This window comes from Pteropus vampyrus, unplaced genomic scaffold (genome assembly GCF_000151845.1).
Source record: "Pteropus vampyrus isolate Shadow unplaced genomic scaffold, Pvam_2.0 Scaffold70, whole genome shotgun sequence".
Lineage (NCBI taxonomy): Eukaryota > Metazoa > Chordata > Mammalia > Chiroptera > Pteropodidae > Pteropus > Pteropus vampyrus.
The window spans coordinates 8,023,971-8,042,206 of NW_011888851.1; the positions used below are offsets into that span (position 1 = coordinate 8,023,971).

The 18,236-nt window shown below is 44.2% G+C and overlaps 1 protein-coding gene, 1 long non-coding RNA gene and 1 other non-coding gene across 3 annotated transcripts in view; 1 reads left to right on the top strand and 2 right to left on the bottom strand.

The window, feature by feature from the left end:
* Positions 1-2,224, bottom strand: part of CCND2 (cyclin D2) — a 31,677-nt gene extending 29,453 nt beyond the window's left edge. Inside the window, exon 1 of the mRNA XM_011361804.2 lies at positions 1,720-2,224. Coding sequence (XP_011360106.1) covers positions 1,720-1,914 — 195 coding nt within the window. The 5' untranslated portion in view covers positions 1,915-2,224. The remainder of the gene's footprint in view (positions 1-1,719) is intronic.
* LOC111740920 overlaps positions 35-18,236 on the top strand; it is a 25,900-nt gene continuing 7,698 nt past the window's right edge. Inside the window, exon 1 of the long non-coding RNA XR_002780809.1 lies at positions 35-946. This is a non-coding gene — a long non-coding RNA (uncharacterized LOC111740920). The remainder of the gene's footprint in view (positions 947-18,236) is intronic.
* Positions 13,064-13,182, bottom strand: LOC111740942. The gene has a single exon (XR_002780815.1). It is a non-coding gene; the product is annotated as a 5S ribosomal RNA (ribosomal RNA).

Consider the following 18,236-nt stretch of genomic DNA (forward strand, 5'->3'; position numbering starts at 1 on the left):
GGAGGGTGGAGGGGGTTGAAAATACTATCAGGAAAAGAGAAAAAAAAATGAAAAAGCATAATCTATGGAAATAAAAATATTTATTTATTTTTTTGTGCGGAGTAGAATACGTGATAAGAATAAAGAGGAAAGTGGGGTAAATATAAATAGCCCATCGGTACTGGGGTATTCCCCCACGAGACTAAAAAGAAAAAAAGGTGAATCAAAGATCCAAAACGGGGAGGGAAAGAAATGCGCAGTAGTTGCCCGCAGCTCGACGCCGCTCCCTTTGGCTACTCCTTCGCTCGCTCTAACTCACTCACTCTTTTTTGGATTTCGTCATCTTTTCAAAAAATCAATAAAAATATTCTGGAGGCTCCGGGGGTCTCCTTCTTGGTCTCATTCGGACCCTCAGACCCTGCTCTATCATTCCCGACAATTGGAAAAAATTTCCAGGGGGGTCTCCGCGGCCCAGGCGCCGCTATTGGGGGGGTGGGTGGGGAGAGGTGGAGAAGGGAGGGGGAGGGCGCAGAGGAAGAGCGCCGTAGTCGCGGCGGCTGGAGTCGGAGCAAGGGGGGACGGTTTCAAAAAATAATTAAAAATCGAGGAAATATCCTAGAAAAGCCCTTTTGGCGTGAAAACCCCAAAGAGGACCCAGGCTTCCCGAAACGGAGTTTTCGGGTGCTGGAAAGGTCTGTATCTCGACCCTTGGGGCCTTGGATCCTGAGGGGAAACTTGGAGGGGTGAGCGCCGCGGCGGGAGTGTCCGGCTGCGGCCCACAAGGGCAGAAACTAGGGGACGTGGTGACGAGCTGGGGGAAAGAGGAGGACCGGGGAGCCGCCGGAGAGAGGCACGGGAACTCTGATCTCCCCTTTAGCGGTACCCCGATATCCCCCCTACACACACCTCCTCCCCCACTTCCCACCCCACCCAAATCTCCGCACCGAAGATACTGGAAAGCCAAACTGTAAGTAACCATTGTAAAGTGGGGGATGGGGTAAAGAGCGCTATTAGAAGAAGGGTGGCCGGGATAACGGGGTGCGAGGGGGAGCGGGCGACGTTTTCCAGGCTTTCCAACCAGAGTTTGCAAAGCAACATGGCGAAACCACGGCAGGTCCAGAGCTGTGCATACGTGGGCACACGGCTTGCTCTCGGCAAAGACTTGGAGCAAGGGGAAAATAGTGGTTCTTTTGGGTTCCCCTAAAACACACGTTCCTTCAGTATGACTTCCGGGGCTCCTGAATTCCCCGTTTTTCTCCTCCTCCCTCCTCCCTCTTCCTCCCCCTCCCCCCTTAAGTGCCAACGCGGAGTCGCGACCACATGCGGGGACCTGAGACTAGGACGAATTTGCTCTGGCCTTTTGGGGGGCTGCTTTTTTATTTTGGGGCCCCAGTTTTACTGCCCTGTCCCCTTCTTCAGTGCACCGAAAGTGGCCGCGGTTTCGCAAAGGACAAGGCGGGATGGGGGTGGGAAGAGGCAGCCACATGCGGGCACACGCGCGCGGGATGCCCCCACCCCCGCCCCAGAAGAGCCTCGTTTCTCCCAGATTTTCCTCCTCCCTCTTCTCTCCCTCCCCCAGTTAATCTTGCATCCTGCAAGGAACAGAAAAGAAGCCACGCGTCTCGCCGAAGGGCGCGGGGAGGCGGGCGCAGAGGATGTCCTCTCCCAGTTTCAGGGTCCCTGCGTGAGTAGGGGCGAGAACGAGGGTGGGGACAGACAGGAGTCTGTCTGCAGACCTACCTCCAGCATCCAGGTGGCCACCATCCTGCGCATGTAGGGCTGGATGTCCTTCTGCACGCATTTGAAGTAGGAGCACTGGGGAAGGTAGCGCTCCTCGATGGTGAGCAAGTTCTGCAAAATGCGGTCGTCGTAGAGCAGGTTGGCGTCCGGCACGGCCCTGCGGACTCGGTCCATCTCGCAGCACAGCAGCTCCATGGCCAGGCGGGTGCCCACTCGGTCCCCTGCTCTCTCCGGAATGGAAAAGTTTTTTGGACGGGGGAGGGGAAAGGGTTCCCCTTACCTCCTTCCTTTGCCTAGTGGAGTTTTCGGGGGAAAGTTAAAGGCAGAGAGAGGAGCTGGGGAAGAAGAGAGGAGAAAGATGGGCGGTGGGAGAGGAGAGCCTCGGGGGCCGCTGACTCTGCCTGCCCTCCCCTCCAAATTTGTCTCGCTCTCCCCAGCTCGCTCTCTTCTTCTGCTCTCCGAAGCAGTGACGCAAACTGGCTAGGCAGTTCTCCTCCCTCTCGCCTCGCTCCCCTCTCTGGTTCCTCCTCCCCTTTCCTCCCCTCCCGTCCCTCCCCTCCTCCTTTCAATCTCTCCCTCCCTCCCTCCTTTCTCTTCTTGTTATTAAGGAGAACAGCAGCTGGCCCAACCTAACTTCAAACGCGGTCCCCCGCCCCCCCCCACCCCTCTCCTTAGCTCTCCGAGGCCCTCTCCCTCCACCCAGCTCCGCATGCCAGGGGCCCTGGATAGGGGAACCCACAAAAAGCCGATTCCTATGTATTCCTTCTAATTTCGCACCCTGTAATGTATCATGCCAAAATACGACACTCCAACTTTGGCTTCTTCAAAACTCATCCTATCATTCCTGCCCATGTATTGAATGAAGATCCAGAAATCAAGGGTAGATTGCTTGAAGATGGGGTGGGCTCAGACGATTTAGAAATAGACCCCTTAAGTGAAAAACGAGGGCGATTTTAGAAAAGTGCAACCTCGCATATCCAGAGATAAAGGTTATGTCCCCGATCATTTCGAACCTGTTTCCAAAGCCCAAATAAAGGGACCAGAACAACGCCCCCCCTGCACAACCCCTCTCCGTGTGTGGCGTGAAAGGAGAGGAAAGGAGGGAGGAGGTGGCTTCTCCGACGTGGTAGAATGTGACCCTACGCAGAAACTCTCCTGTTCTTGGGGGTGCTACGGGCGCCATTGAGAGACACGCCGAGGCGCCCAGAGCTGCGGCGGGCCGGGGGCAGGGTTGCAAAGCGGTTCCTCCGCGGCCAGCGGCCAGCGGCCACGCAGGAAAAACCCGCTTCCTCGCCCCTGCATCTGCTGACAAGCCGCGCGAGGTGTCTGCGCCGAGCGTGGCCACACTGATACAGCTTTCTAGGAAATAGCCGGGGAGGGGGAAGGGAGGGGAGGGGGGCGAGGGAGGGATTAGGTTTGCCCACCCCCCTGCGCAAACACCACCCCTTTCTTTCCTCGGAGGCCCCTAACTTCCACCCCTGGTCCTTCGCCTGCATCCTCGCCGACCCCCTGGATTAATGCCTCACTTGCCAGCCAGGCTTTCACCCCGGGAGTGGGACTGCAGTGGAGACGCTGCCCGCGCAGTCGGCTATGACACGTGCTCAAATGCATCCTTGGGTCAAGGCTGCATTCATAGGGGATATGGTAGCGTTTCCTCACCTCCTTCCTCCCGCGCCCCCCCCCCACCTCCGCATTTCAATATTATTTCACTTTGAGAGGAAGGGTAGTGAGCCCAGCGCCCAGCGTGTTGGCCGAGCTGGCACGTGCAGCGAGCATGGCGTGGGCCTGGGCTCTGGACATACCAAGATCCTTCCAGTGCCTCCCTAACCGAAAAAAGGGGCCCGAACCGGGGCGTGGAGAGCAAGCGGGGTGGGGTGGGGGGGCTGAGTGAGCTGCTCACGCGGTTCCCTGAAAGGAGGGGGGAGGTGGAATAGAGAAGGCAGGGAGTGACTGAACCAGAGGTGCTAGCGATTAACTCAGGCCCCCGGGCCAGCCCCTTCAAACGAGGGTGGGGCTGGAGGGTGGGGGGGAGGGGATATAGCTTTAAAAGGATAAGAGTTTGGGGCGCCGTCTCCCCTCCCTCTATTTGCATAGCCAATGGCTCTGGGGCTCCTGCTACTGCGCGCTGATTGTTACCGGGCAGATTACTTTTTTTTCTTTTCTATTTTTTTTTTCTTTTTCTTTCTCTCTCTCTCTCTCTCTTTTTTTTTTTTTTTTTTTTTTTTTTGTGGGACGAGTTCCCCACTACATCAAAAGGAAGCCTAGGCAGGGCGGAGGGAGAGCGGGGACGGGCGGGCGAGGCTGGGGAGCGGCCGGGTGCCTCCGACCTTATCAATAGCCGCGGGAATTAGTGTCCAATCTGCTGTATAGAAAGGGGAGGGCAGGGGCAGGCGAGGAAAACGTCTAATTGCTGTGGAAGCCATTAGCTTTCGGGAAGAAAAAAAGCTCACTGAAAAACCCAAGTTGCAAACTCAAAGTGAAACACTCGACGATGACAAGCTCAAAGTGATGAGACTCGGGCTGAGTACAGTGTTCCTCGGAACAGAGTCGGTCCCTAACAATCACCTATTGATTTTACTCACTTGGATTTCCCAACTCAAGCTTTTGAATCACTCGGGGTAAATACATTAACTTACATTTTTAGACCCCCATAAAGGAATCACTCAAACTTCACCTCAGCCACCTTTGAGTGGATGAAGGAAAGCTGCACGCTGGGGGGGGGGGAGGGCGGGGAAGGGGAAGGATGAGAGAGGTATTTTTAAAGTATAAATCTACCCCGACAGGCAAGGACAGAAGCCGGCGAGGGCTTCCAGTCCCTTGACATCACTCGATAACTAACCAGGCGCAGCCCTCCCTCTACCTCCCTGCAGGGAAAGTATCCCCCGCCCTGGGTCTCCAGTAGAAGGAAAGGGGGCGGGGCAGAGGCGGGTGGTCGTCCTCTGGGCCTTGTTAACCCTGGGGAGAAAGCCTGGGTGGCGAATCCTGAAGTCTGGCCGTCTCGCCCCTTCCCTCCACCCCTCCTCTGGCTTTGCAGAGAAATTCGGGCGGGGAGCAGGATGGGGGCAGAGATGCTTCCGAAGGGGAGGGGCGTCGGCGGATGCCCGGGTCTCGAGTGACCCAGACCCGCGAGTTCCGACGCTTCTCGCGTGGCAGGCTTGCCAATGCAAGTTCCCGCATCCACTTCCCCTTCCTATTACGGACTGCTCCCGAACATCAACTTCGCGACGAATCCGTCCCCCTGTCGTGTTTCAGTCTCCAGCACGCGGGGTGGGGCGCGAGAGGGTGCGGAGGTTGGCAAGAATGTCTCTGGGAGGCTTGGACTGGAAACTGAGTTTTCCCTTTTGGTCGCTACTCCGACCATGTGTTAAAACTTTATTTTTGCTGGGTAAAAAGCACTCCGCTTAGCATGCGGGGAAACGCACGTTGCCTTCTGTGCGCGTTTTCTTTGAGTGTAGACTTAGGTTTAGAGAAAAACCAAGAGCCGGTGTTTTCTGACTTTTGAAGTCAAAACTGGTCACTGGTGGGGGGGGCGGGAGCAGGGGAGAGAAAAATAGAGAAAGTTGGTTCTTCTTCATCCCCTTTTCGCCCTTCAAGGAAAAGAAAATATCCTGTCCTTTGTGGGATCAGTGATAAACTTGAGCGAACGCAAGTTTTATTGGACTTTTATTCCCTCCCTTGCCGGTTCCCCACCCCCTACTCCTCGAGTTTTTGAGTTTCGGTTGGAAAGTGAACAAAACCCTGTAGGTGCAGGGTGAAGCCGGGTGTTGGGTGTTGATAGGCACATTTTTGCAGGAACCGGCACCCCTAAGCACACATGCTCCCAAGTTCATCTAGCAGATGCCCACCAACCAGGTCATCCCGCCGTCGGCTCTAAGCCTCCGAGCCGCACGAGTTCGAGCCCCGCTGCCTCCGCGTCGCGGCACTCACGCCGGGTTGGGGGAGGGGAGTGGGTTCAGGCTCAGGAATGGGGGCTATGCCCTCCCCCTTCTTCCCCCAAAGAGTAGAACTGTGTGTGTTTCTCCACTGAGAGATGAATGGTCAGACAACCGAAAACCCGACGGTTACTTAAAAGTAGATTGTGAAGTGTCCCAGTTCTTGGCTCCGAGCTCCCGGAATACTGGGAAGAAACAGCAGGAGGTACAGAAAGAGGAATGGGGGTGGGGGCAATAGGGAGGGAGTAAGAGCAAACTAGAAAAATGTGCGAAAGGAAGAGGGAAAGGTCGGCAACTGGAGAGCATAAGGGGAGGTGGGCGGGTAGGAACGAGATGACGGGAATCTCCACGGAGCTCGGGCAGTGCGATTCCAGGTGTGAATACGCTTCCGGGGCCCTCTCGCCGCCGCCCCCCCGCGCGTCACGTCCTCGGGGCGCTGGGGATCCAGAGGGGGGCACAGTCGGGCCTGGCCTGTGCAAACTGCCCTTGCGGAGCGCTGCAGCTTGGACCGGGACTGCGTGCCTGGGGCAGCAGATGCGATAGGCGTGGGTTAGGAAGAATTGCGCCTGCCGTCTGTTCACCCACCTAGCATCTTATGCCCCTCCCTTGGAAAAAAAATTAAAAGTAAAAAGACCCGAACTTCCCCCTCTTCCTGTCTGATTCAGCTGCAGGACACGCCTCACACAGCCGAAAATAGCTCTGGAAATGCATTAGCTTTATAAAAGTTAATTTTCCAATGCAATTTGGGGCGGGGGGCGTTTGGCTCGCGGCGCCGGCGGGGCCCTGCCTTCTGGGAGAAAAAGGAATGGGCCTTCTCGGTCGCTCGCCCTCCCCCAGGCGCCCCTGGAGGGGGCCGCTGGGCGGCGGAATCGCGCCTCCGCTCGGGGAGCCACCACGCGGCTTTTTCGCGGAATTTTGACGTCATCCACACGTGGGGGAAGGGGCTGGGAGAGCGAGAGGAAGCGGCGGGGGAGGGGGCCGGCGGGCGGGGAGCGGCGCAGGGCGGTGGCTGCGTGTCCGGCCCCGCGCGGTGGGCGCACGAGCTGCGGCCACGGCGGTATCGCTGGCCCCGCGGGCTTGCGGGCTGGAAGAGGCTGTGCTCACTCGCTTGGGAGGCAGAGTGGCGACCCTGCCCCCGCCCCGCACCCCTTGGCCCCTTCCATCTTCCACCCCCAAAGAGCTTATTTTTTTTGCTTTGAAATCGTGAGCAGGTCTTGACTCCGGAAAAGGCTTATTTCTTAGGGTTGTGGTCCAGTTCCGCTTGTTAGGGACATTAGCCTGAATATCGCGATTGTAGGTCGCGACGCCGCGTCCTTTAGCTTTCTACTGCCTCTCTCCAGTGAGGGAGACGTGAATGTGTTTTTCTGTTCCTCGGGTCACGAGTTCTGCATTTACTTTTACATCGGGAGTGTTTCACGCGCGACCTATTCCTCCCTGCTCCCCGCCCCATTCACTATTTAAATACCAGCCGGATTGGTTGATACTATGATAATTAATGTAAGACCTATCTTCCGAGGATGGATGTGAGCAAAATTGGACCAACTTTGTTGTGTTAGGAGCAAATTCGTCTAGAAATAATGCTTGTCAAAAGAGTTCCACAAATAGATGGGCAGAAGTGCAGGGCGACTTCCTTTCCACTCGCTGGATACCCTGATACCCTGTGCCGTCAGCACTCATGGAGAACCTTCTGGACTGCAAGGGCTGAAAATTGTAACTTTAGAGTGAGCCCACGCACCTTCATTTCCCCTAAATATGCTCAGAGGCTTTTTAATCTTTCAGTCTGTGAGATGATGGCTGAAATATGTCATTTCTAAACCCACGGTGACAATTCTGAGATTATATTGAAATTTACAAGGAGCTTCAGTGAGAGTGTGGGAGAAAAATAGTATATGTGAATTGGCTTTTGCCTCAATGAAGTAGAGAAACTGTTGCAAGAATCAGAAGCAGAAAGCTAGGAGCTTCTTTGAAAATGTGGATTTGAGGTGGGATTATTTGTTTCAAATGTAAGGGAGAAGCTTTCTGTTTGAATCAGGTATCAAGTGTGGAACTGTTTCTTTTTAAGATGACAGAGTTTGGTTATGATCAGTACTTTCTTTCTTCGTTTTAACACAGTCTCTCTATTTTTAACTTATCTATTTCTTTTTCGTTTAATGGTTGCTAATCTGACCCAAGTGACTTTGTTTTGTTTCTTCTGGAAAAAAAAAAAGTTAAAATTAATAAAAATGTCAATATTTGATGTGGTTTCTTAGCCAGAATGAACTTTAAGAGTGCTTGCTTTTGGTGCCTGATTTGATGGACACTTGGTTTGTATGTACAAAGGTAGAAAAATAGGAGAAATTATTGGAAAAGAAATAGGGAAGGAGCTAAAGGAAGTGTTTAAAAAACCAAAAAGACAAATGTTCTTTAAATTTTGCTCCTTCTTAATTTCAGGCATTTAAGTTGTGGGAGGTTAAGTTAAGTACTTTGTAGGTCTAAATTCTTAGTAAAATGTCAAGACTACCCCCACCAGAATTTTTTTTGAGCAATAGTCATTTTTATTTGTTTTCTGAACACTTTAATTTTGTCAAAGTTCAAACATTCATTTTCTTAAAAATGACCACTTTCTCAGTAAGATTGAATATTCTTTTGATTTCATGGTTTTATTTAGCTATGTGTCAGTTATAACCAAATTGAAGTAATGTAAAATATTTCTAATAAATATTCCTCATTTCATATATCAATCTCTAAACACAAGGATTGCTAACATCTGTTAGTACAGTTTATAACAATTCTAGAACATGCTGAATTTATAGTCTCCAAACTTTTAAAAACTCATTAATAAAAACCAGAGAAAATTTGTTTTCTTGTTGAGGATTTTTTTTTTCCTCACGGCAAATATCAGGAGTCAGTTTGAAATTTTTTCTAAAATTATTTTCTTAGTAGTCTTTTGTTGGCATTAAAAGGAATGAGTTTTGAAATTTGAAACAGGTTGTTTTTAAAGTTTTATAATCTTTGAAATGTGCACCTCTGGAGAGGGATGTTCTTTCTATTTTAAGATTGACCTGAAAGCAAGCATTTTGTCTAAGTATGCTAGACAATCCAAGCTAGGTTGGATTTAGACTCTTAAGAGAAATGTGTTTGCTCTTTGCTCAGCCTAAAGTAAGGGCATCTGCTCTTACATGAACTTGAAACAAAGTGTGCACCTATGCATTATGTAAACAATTTAGAAAAGCACAAATCCAGAGCAGATGAAATTAGAGCAAAATATTTAATTTATTTCTGCTGTTAGCCATCACAAATCACAATTTCATTGTTGTCCCATCAACTATAAACCAAATAATTTTCTTTGTGATGTATAGAAAAGTAAGTTCCTTCAAGCCTATTTAGTAATGATGGTGATGAGGATGATGATATTCCTCGGTGTCTTCCTTCTTTCAATGAATGTGTGTGTGCCTTCACTTTGTTTTTGTTTTTTTTAAATTGTCATCAAATGGTAAAAAAAATTACAGACACTAAAGTTAGGTTTTTGTCCTGGGAAACAACCCAAAAGCACTCAATTTTGCGCTTTTGAAAATAAAAACTCACCAAAATTTAATATAACTATTGCTTAGGTGAAGAAAAAAACCACAGGATTAAGAAAGAACAAGAACATTTTTTTGCCTAACTTTCAAATTCTTTTCCTTCATCGTGCCCATGTATGTTTCCATTTTTGAGAGCAGCTAGTCAGTACATCAGGCAAATGCAAACCCAGGACCAAAACTCTCTCCTAGTGTCAAGATGTTCTGAAGCAAATGGTTCAGGTTAGTTTACATAAGGTTTCAGATGAAACATCTTCCATCTGGCATCCTGTGAACACTCATTTTTTCAGGAACGTGAAACATTATTTTTAAAAACTTTTGAGCGAGGGGAGTCTAGATCATGGATTAGATGTGTGCAGGCCGTTTTGTGTGTGGGTCTTCCTGAAATCGTTTAAACTCAGGAAATTTAGTTATATCAAGCACATGAGATCTCTACTGTGTGATTCCAATTAACTGGTAAATAGCAAGTTTTTCTAACCCCTATTCTGAATATATATTCTTCTAATATTTCCCTTTTTAAATAAAATTGCATATCTAATGTAAAATTTCCCTGACACAATATTGAATAAGTCTTAAATTTACTTACCTTTCTACAAAAAAAGTTCATATAATTATTCTTTGTAGTGTAATTACTAGCAATTTTGTGTCGTCTAGCAAGCGATTTAAGTAAGTTGGTAATGGAACTCCAGTGGAATTTGCTACACTTGGGATGAAAACCATACTTACCTCAAGAAATCAAAGTCTGACCTTCTGTTTAGACACTTAAGACTTCACCTAGGCTGCCTGTAAGTTTCACTGAGTGGAAATCTTACAGATTTAGGAAAGCCTTGTTCTCCACCATAGATTAGATGCAGTCTTGTTTGGAAGCAGGGGAATAGCCTGGAGAACCTCATGACATTTTGGCAAGTCAGAGAATATGCCTTTTGTGTCTGGGAGTCTGCAGTTGAAATTCTATATAGTATTCATCAAGGTTATTCATGCTGAGTGACCACGTATGTGTTAAACTGATAGCATCACAGGTCTGCACAGATACATCAGAGCGTGCTGGGGGCACACTTCGGATTTGTAAGGGAGAAATTAAATGGTTTTGATGGAGTTGTCAAATACACTGAGATTTGTGTGCCTTGGAATTGCCTTTGGCTTTTGTGATTTATTTATTCATTTATGTGTCAAAAACTGAGTCCTTACCATGTGCCAAACAATGTGCTAGGCGTTGGGAATGTAGTGGGCATATAGTTAGGTACTCAATGAATATGTTGAAAGGCAGGAAGGAAAAATAGTTGCATAATACAGTCCCAAGAAGCACATTGTCTAGTGATTAAGCATGGGAAAGAATTAATATCCCATAAGTGAATGCTTTTAAAAAATAATAAAACCAAGGAACAAAGGCCATAGAGTGAGATGCTCAATGTTTTATCCATCTTACACAACTTCCGTTAAAACGGGGACGTGGAAATTTACCTTCTCTTTAAAACTCAGTCTAATCAAGTAATTGTTACTTGGATTGCACAGTATTTTTTTATGTTCTTAAATTATGTTCTTAACTTGTTAATAATCTATTGGAACTACTAATTGGTTGGATATCTGGGTCACATGTTTGGGATTTAGTTATTAGTTCTTTTAAAGAAACCAAAGATAGAGCAGCTTTTTTGGTCCATCATTTTGAGAGCATTCCTTTCTTTGAGTAGCTATATTTCCCAGAGCATCTGTTTTCTTGTCTGAATGAACCCACCCTGGTTCTGACAGGGTATTGATTAGTGCTTTACCCCTTTGGTTGGGGAAGCTGATGTCAGAGAAGTTCATTTCCATTCCTGGGTCACCTACACATTGATAGAGCAGAATATAGACCTCTGATTATGAGCCGAGAAGTCTCCTAAAGCTGACGCAGAAAGTATTGTCCTCGTTATTGACATCACATTGGTGAAATGGCACTAGGCTGGAAGTCAGAATACTCACATTCCGGTTTCCAGTCTGTTACCCACCAGCATTGTGACCTGAGGATAGCTTAAATGTCTCCATTTCTGAAGTTCTTCATCTACAAAATTAGCTAGGTGTTGTAAATGACATTAAATTCCCTTTCAGCTCTAGATTTCTAAAGTTCCAGTGGGTTTATCATCATCATCATCATCATCATCAAAATAGGAGTCATATCTTATAGCGCCTTTTATATATTTTATGTTTTACATAATGATTCTTAAATTATGAATTTAGGTATGTCCTCATTCTAGGTATCTAGGAGATATTCACTCATTATGGATTGGAACCTTTTAAGTTCATTTCCTCTATTGGTGGGCACTTGATGCCTATTGTCAGCTGATGGAGACTGCTGTTTTCCTTATCCAATCACAATAGAATAGGATGGCAGTCTTCAAAAATACTTGGAATGTAAAAACATATGGAATATAGCACTGCTCCTGAGTGCTTAAGGCAATCCCAGCACATAGGTTAAACTAACCCAATGTTTATTCCTACGACTTAAACACAGCCCCCTTTAGAGCACATATAGACATATAGATTTGAATGAACCTTAATTGGCAGATCCTTCTTTAAGTGACTAAGTGACAGCTCAGAGCCATTGTGGGAGTCTTTAAAGAGGCTCATTCTGAGCTCTATGGAACTCATGGAGCATCAGGTGGCTTTTCTGATGAAAAGGGAGTAAAGCAGATGTCCAGAGTTTCACCTTTAAATAAGACATCCCTCCTTGCTTTCTGGCATGTCCTAATAACTAGGAACAAGCAAGTAACGGTTTCTGTTGTGCCCTACTTTTCTTCCTCGTGTTTCACTGCTTTGAACACATGAGAAACTTTATGCATCAGTGTTCTTTGTACTCCAATAAAATCTACTTAGATATAAATTATTTACCTTACAAATATATGTGTTTGTAGACATGTTTCCTTCTTAAAGAGTGACTACTGAGAAAGAGAAAATTGTTGTAGTAATTAATAAACAATTACATTTGGGATAGGTTCTGGACAGTGTTCTATACAATTTTTTAAAATGCATAGTGTATGGCGTTCTGGAGAGAGCCCTGAATTTAGGATTGAGGGAGGTGGGTTCTAGTCCCCACTATGCCACATGCTGTGTAACCTGGGACAAGATTTGTATGAGAGTACAATATTTTAGGGTTGTGTCTCCCAGCCCACACCCCTGTCTATCACGGAAGAACCCCTTTAAAACATCCCTGACAGATAAGAGGATGCCTCTACTCAAACATTTCTGCTAATACAGAACTCGTGTCCTATAAGGTAACCCTGTTGTTTATCAATTCTAAGTTTATATGTTGTCTTCTTAGGTTGAACAGGATGCTTTATTAACATCTAAACTTAGTAACACTGGTGTCTACTTACTATTGGTGGGCCTGAGCCGGTTCCTTTGTCTTAGACTCAGAGGACCGTCCCAAAAACCATGTGCTGTTAAGATCCTGAAAGACAGATGGTCAAATAACTTATTGAACATCACTCAGCTAGTAGGGGTGCCAAACTTTCTGCTTCCTGGCAATTTCTGCCCACAAACGCTGTCTCTGGCCACTGAAACAAGGCAGAATTAGCCATCTCCCTCACTCATGCAGACAGTCAGATATTTGAGGATGCCATCCCCTTCATTCTCCTCCCGGCTGGACTATCCTTTCTCTTTGGCTGCTCTATTGGAAACTAGCCCTTCACTAGCAGGCTGTCCTCCTCTGGATCCTGACTAATTCCCTGATATCCATCTTAGAGCATGGTCGTCGTCGTCTTCTCCTCCTCCTCCTCCTCCTCCTCCTCCTCCTTCCTCTCTTCTTCCTCCTGCTCCTCCTCCTCTTCCACCTCCTCCTCCTCCTCTTCCTCCTTCTCCTCCTCCTCTTTTTCTTTTTTTGAACACCTACAGCACCTGGTCTTCCTAGGTGGTCTCCCATCCAAGTACTAACCAGGCCCTACCCTGTTTAGCTTCCGAGATCAGATGGGTTCGGGCATGTTCAGGGTGGCATGGCCGTAGACTGATATCCTTCTTAATGTGTGGCTAATGAGAAAGCAACGTGGAGCAACTTCACAACCTGCAGACAATCAAGGTCGTTACAGCAAAACACACTAGGCCCATGGACTGCCATTTGACTCCCCTTACCCCATTTTCCTGGAGCAAGCATCCCCCAGTACCTTTGAAGATGTACTTGCCTAGACAGGAAAAATAAAATGGTTATCCTACCTTCTGGAGGCTTCTTTTATGTATAAAACCCTAACTTGCACTCCATTTTCTCATTTTATAAGTTGGGTGAATTAAATTTATAAATTAGATGAATTGAACTATGAATGATCTTACTTTATCTGTGTACCGGGGCCCCAAGAAACAAAACTAGTGTCTCTAATAAAATATTAGAAAGAAACATATTTCTGCTCATATAATGAACTTCTTCTGCAATCCATCCCAACATGGCAAGAGTTACCTTCAGTGATCAAGTAAAGGACCATGGTTAACTCATTAGGGATATTATGAAGGGATTGATGAGTCATTTCTTTTCTCTGAGTCTTGCTTTCCTCACCTGTAAGATGGGAATAATATTTACCTAGCAGAGTGGTTGTAAGGAGTAAAGGTTTGTAATTGGCTTAGCACAGCGCCCTAGCATATATAATAAGCACTGAGAGAAAACCAAGTGGAGTTTATTTTTATTGTTGAACTCTATTCTGTTCTCTAAGAATGAGTTCAGCTCTAGGACTTGATGGAATTATTAATGTATGTCATACACTCTATGAAAGTATTGACATTTCTGTGCCAGATCTCAACTGTGGGGTGTCCCTACCCACTGTTTACCACCACTGTGGGTCAGTTACTTAGTGGCTGCTGGTTTAATCTCAGAACAGTTCATTCTAAACTCCAGATTACCTTGTCCTCAGAGAGACACGTACTGTAAGAGGCAATATGAGTAGAAGGAACAGGGGAAAACCCATCCACACAATTCCAGAAGTGGAAGAAACATTACACATTGAATCCATGGTTTACCAAAGTGAGGTAGTTGGTACATGGAGGAATATTTTGTATTTTATTGGCTTGAGGTTTATTTTAATGAGTATTAGAAAAAATGTAACATAGCAAACATAATTTTACAAATATTATAATGTATTTGTTTTAAAAAGGAATCCTTTTTTAAATAAGTTGAAGTGATATATAGATATGGTTTTTAAACATTAGAAAGATTGTATGCAAATAATTAAAATTCGGGACGTAAACTCCAATTCTTCCTTTAAAAACTAAAGGGCAGCAGCTCACGTATACCTGCAATCACACAGCCTGGCAGTGGCAGTGCTGGAATGAAGGTATTATTCCTTCACTCCTGAAACTAAAAAAGTTAAGACCTGGCATGGGTTTTTTTCATTTAAATTGTATCATTACAGTTTCCCCATTCATCCTGTGTTTTTCTGTCAATACTATATTCTGTTTCACAAATATGTTCTATTCTGTAAATAGCTTTAGCTACTACTTATTGCTCATTTCTGTTTTAATGATTTCCCCTAAATTGGACTTTTAGACTGGGTGCCCCGCTCTTTACCAGACTACCACTGCCTATAACTTGCCTCTCCAAATATATTTTCCTTTTGTCCCATCACCTTCCAAACTGCTGTGCCTTTCTAAAAGGCAGAGAAATGTCCTTATTTGACTTAACCAGCGGTTCTCTGGAAAGGCTCCATTCTCAGGGCTTGTCATTATTTGACCTGACTCAGAGCTTGCTCTCTGAGAACAGTCCTATCTCCAGCATGTTTGTCCAAAACAATCATCAGCAATTGTTCAACATTTCAACTGCATGAGATGGCAAAATTGGAGTTAACAAAAGGCTATGTAAAAATAGTAAGATGAAACATTGGGAAATGTGCTGTCCATAAGGGCTTTAAAAAGCTCCAACTTATTTTTGGGAATTTAGAAGGTCACATGCATGCGCACCTGCCCAGGAAAGATCTGAGAAAGCCCTAATTAATCACTACTACTGACCTTGAGCCCCTGTGCAAACAGAAAGTGATAGTTAAGGCAGAGTTGTAAACTGCCTGCCAGATTGCTGAAGGCATACACATGTATGCACGCATTCATAGAATCCCCTGGCAAAGGTTAGGAAGTGTATTGGTTGAAGGCATTCAAGGAAATCTCTGTCTAATCATTAGCTGACCATGAAACAAACTTCACAGAGACTTCAGTGGTTGCACAGGACCAAGAATGAAGGCTTTATGGAATTAGTACATAAAAGTCATTTAGTAAACAAACAGCAACAACACAGCAATAACAAACCTGGCAGTGTATAGGGGAATCTGATTTGAAGAATTAGTACCTTATATTATTTGAGATGTTGAGTTTTCAATAAAACTATGAAACACACAAATATGAAAGTATGGCCGATACACAGAAAAAAAAAGTGATCAACAGAAACCATTCCTGAGGCAGCCCAGATATTGCAGATAAAGTCTTACTAAACGAAGACTATTTAAAATATAAAGTTATTTAAAATATAAAGATGTTCAAAACACTAAAGGAAATCATCTCTAAATAATTAAAGTATAAGAAATAGAGAATATTAATAAAGAGACAAATTATTTAAAAGAACCAAATATAAATTCTGGAGTAGAAAAGTATAACTAAAATGAAAAATTCACTGGGGTGGGGTGTCTCAATAGCAGATTTGAACTAGCAGAAGAAAGAATCAACTAACTTGAGATAAAACAATTGAGATTATCCAGTCTGAGACACAGAAAGAAAAAAGAGTGAAGAAAAATGAGCAGTCTCAGAGACCTGTAGAACAGCATCAAATATAGCAACATACACATAATGGGAATCCCAGAGGGAGAGGAGAGAGAGCAAGAGGCAGAAAGAATATTTGAAGAAGTAATGGCTGAAAACTTTTCAAATTTATTTTAATACATTAATCTACGCATTCAAGAAGCTCAATAAACTCAAGGTAGAATAAACTCAAGGACAGTCACACCTATATACATCATAGGCAAACTTTCAAAAGACAAAGAGAGAATCTTCAGAACAGCAAGAAAAAAGGCAAACTCATCATGTATAAAGGATCTTCAATAAGTTTAATAAGCTAGCTGACTTCTCATCAGAGACCATGGAGATCAAAAGGCAGTGGTCAAAGGCTGAAAGAGAAAGACTGTCAACTAAGAATTCTGTATCTGTCAAAGTTATTTTTCAAAAATGAAGGAGCAATTCAGACATTTTCAAATAAACAAAAACAGAGTTCGTTGCTAGCAGACCTTCTCTGTAAAAAATACTAAAGGAAGTTCTTATTGTTTAAATGAAAGGACATGAGACAGTAACTCAAATCCACACAAATAAATAAAAAGCACTGATAAATGTAACTACATAGGTAAATATAAAAGACAATATAGATGTAGTTTTTTTGATAACAATTTTTTTCTAATTTAAAAGCCAACTACATAAATTATTAATTATAAAACTGTGTTGATAGACTTAAAATGTATAAAGAAGTAATTTGTATGACAATAATAGCACAAACAGTGCTGTATAGGAGAACAGTGCTGTACTGGACTAAAAATTTTATACATTATTGAAATTAAGTTGGTAATAATCTAGACTAGATTGTTTTAAGTTAAGATATTAATCGTAATCCCCAAGACTCCCACTAAGAAAATAAGATTTTTTTTAAAAAAAGGAAATGAAACAAGAGAATTTAAATAGCACACTAGATTATACTATTTAACACAAAAGAAAATATTAATGAAAAAAAATTAAAAAGGCATAATACATAGAAAAAACAAATAGCGAAATGACAGATGTGAATCCTACCTTATCAGCAATATATTTAATATTAATAGACTAAACACTACAAAGAGAAGTGATTGGCAGATCGATTTTAAAAAATTATTCGACTATATCTGTCTACAAGAGACAAACTTTATTCATTTTCTTTTAAACACCTACAGCACCTAGTATTCCTAGGTGCTGTAGGTGTTTAAAAGAAAATGAATAAAGTTTGTTAAAATTCCTAGTATTTCTAGGTCGTCTCCCATCCAAGTACTAACCAGGCCAGACCCTGCTTAGCTTCCGAGATCAGAGGAGATTGGGCACTTTCAGGGTGGCATGGCTATAGACAAGAGACAAACTTTAGATTCAAAGACACAAATAAGTTTAAAGTAAAAGGATGAAAAATATATGTCACGCAAATACTAACTAAAGAGAGCCGAAGTAGCTATACTGATACCATACAAAATAAACTTTAAGACAAAAATTGTTACTTGGGTGAAAAAGAACTCTTTTTAACCATCAAAGAGTCAATTCATCTGGAAGACCTAACAGTTATAAACATATATATATCTAATAAAATAGCCCCCAAAATGCATGAAAAAAAAAATTTGTTTTGTATTGAACAGAAACCTACCTCTATTGCTTTTATTCCTTGATCATATTTCTGCCAGCTAGAGTCTCACACAAAGTAAGTCTAACCGCCGTGTGAATAGAGTGGTTTTCAAATATTCGAAGCCAACTCTCATGTTTTCTCGCTTTCGATTTTTTTACATGATCTTTGCCCTATAAAATTTTTCCTAGAATTCAATTATGTTTTCCTATAAAGAAAGCTACTGTGATGTTAAGAGCAGAAGCTACTTTCATAGAATTTCAGAGTTGGAATGAAACAGATTGCTTTCCCCAAATATCTGATTGTATAAATGAGTAAACGGGGGCCCACACTGGTTAGATGATTGAACTGGTTAATGGCAGACCACCATCCATAATCTTGGTTTCCAAATGCCTTCTTTAGTGCTTATTCCAACATTTTTCTTCTATCATAGTTTCCCCTACTTTGGGTACTAAGGAGAGTTGCTGACTATGGGTGAGAGAGAGACCAAATAACTCTTCTTTCTTCCTCCTTTCAGTGATGTTTGGCATTCTCCTTTTCAAATTTGCCGTAGAAGAAAAAAGCTAAGAGGGAACAAAACTACACTGGGCATTAAAACGTTTTTTGTTCACTAACCAACTTCTAAGACCTTAGATGAATAAGTCACTTCAGAAAATAATAAGAACTACAATCTACTGAGCACCTACTATTTTC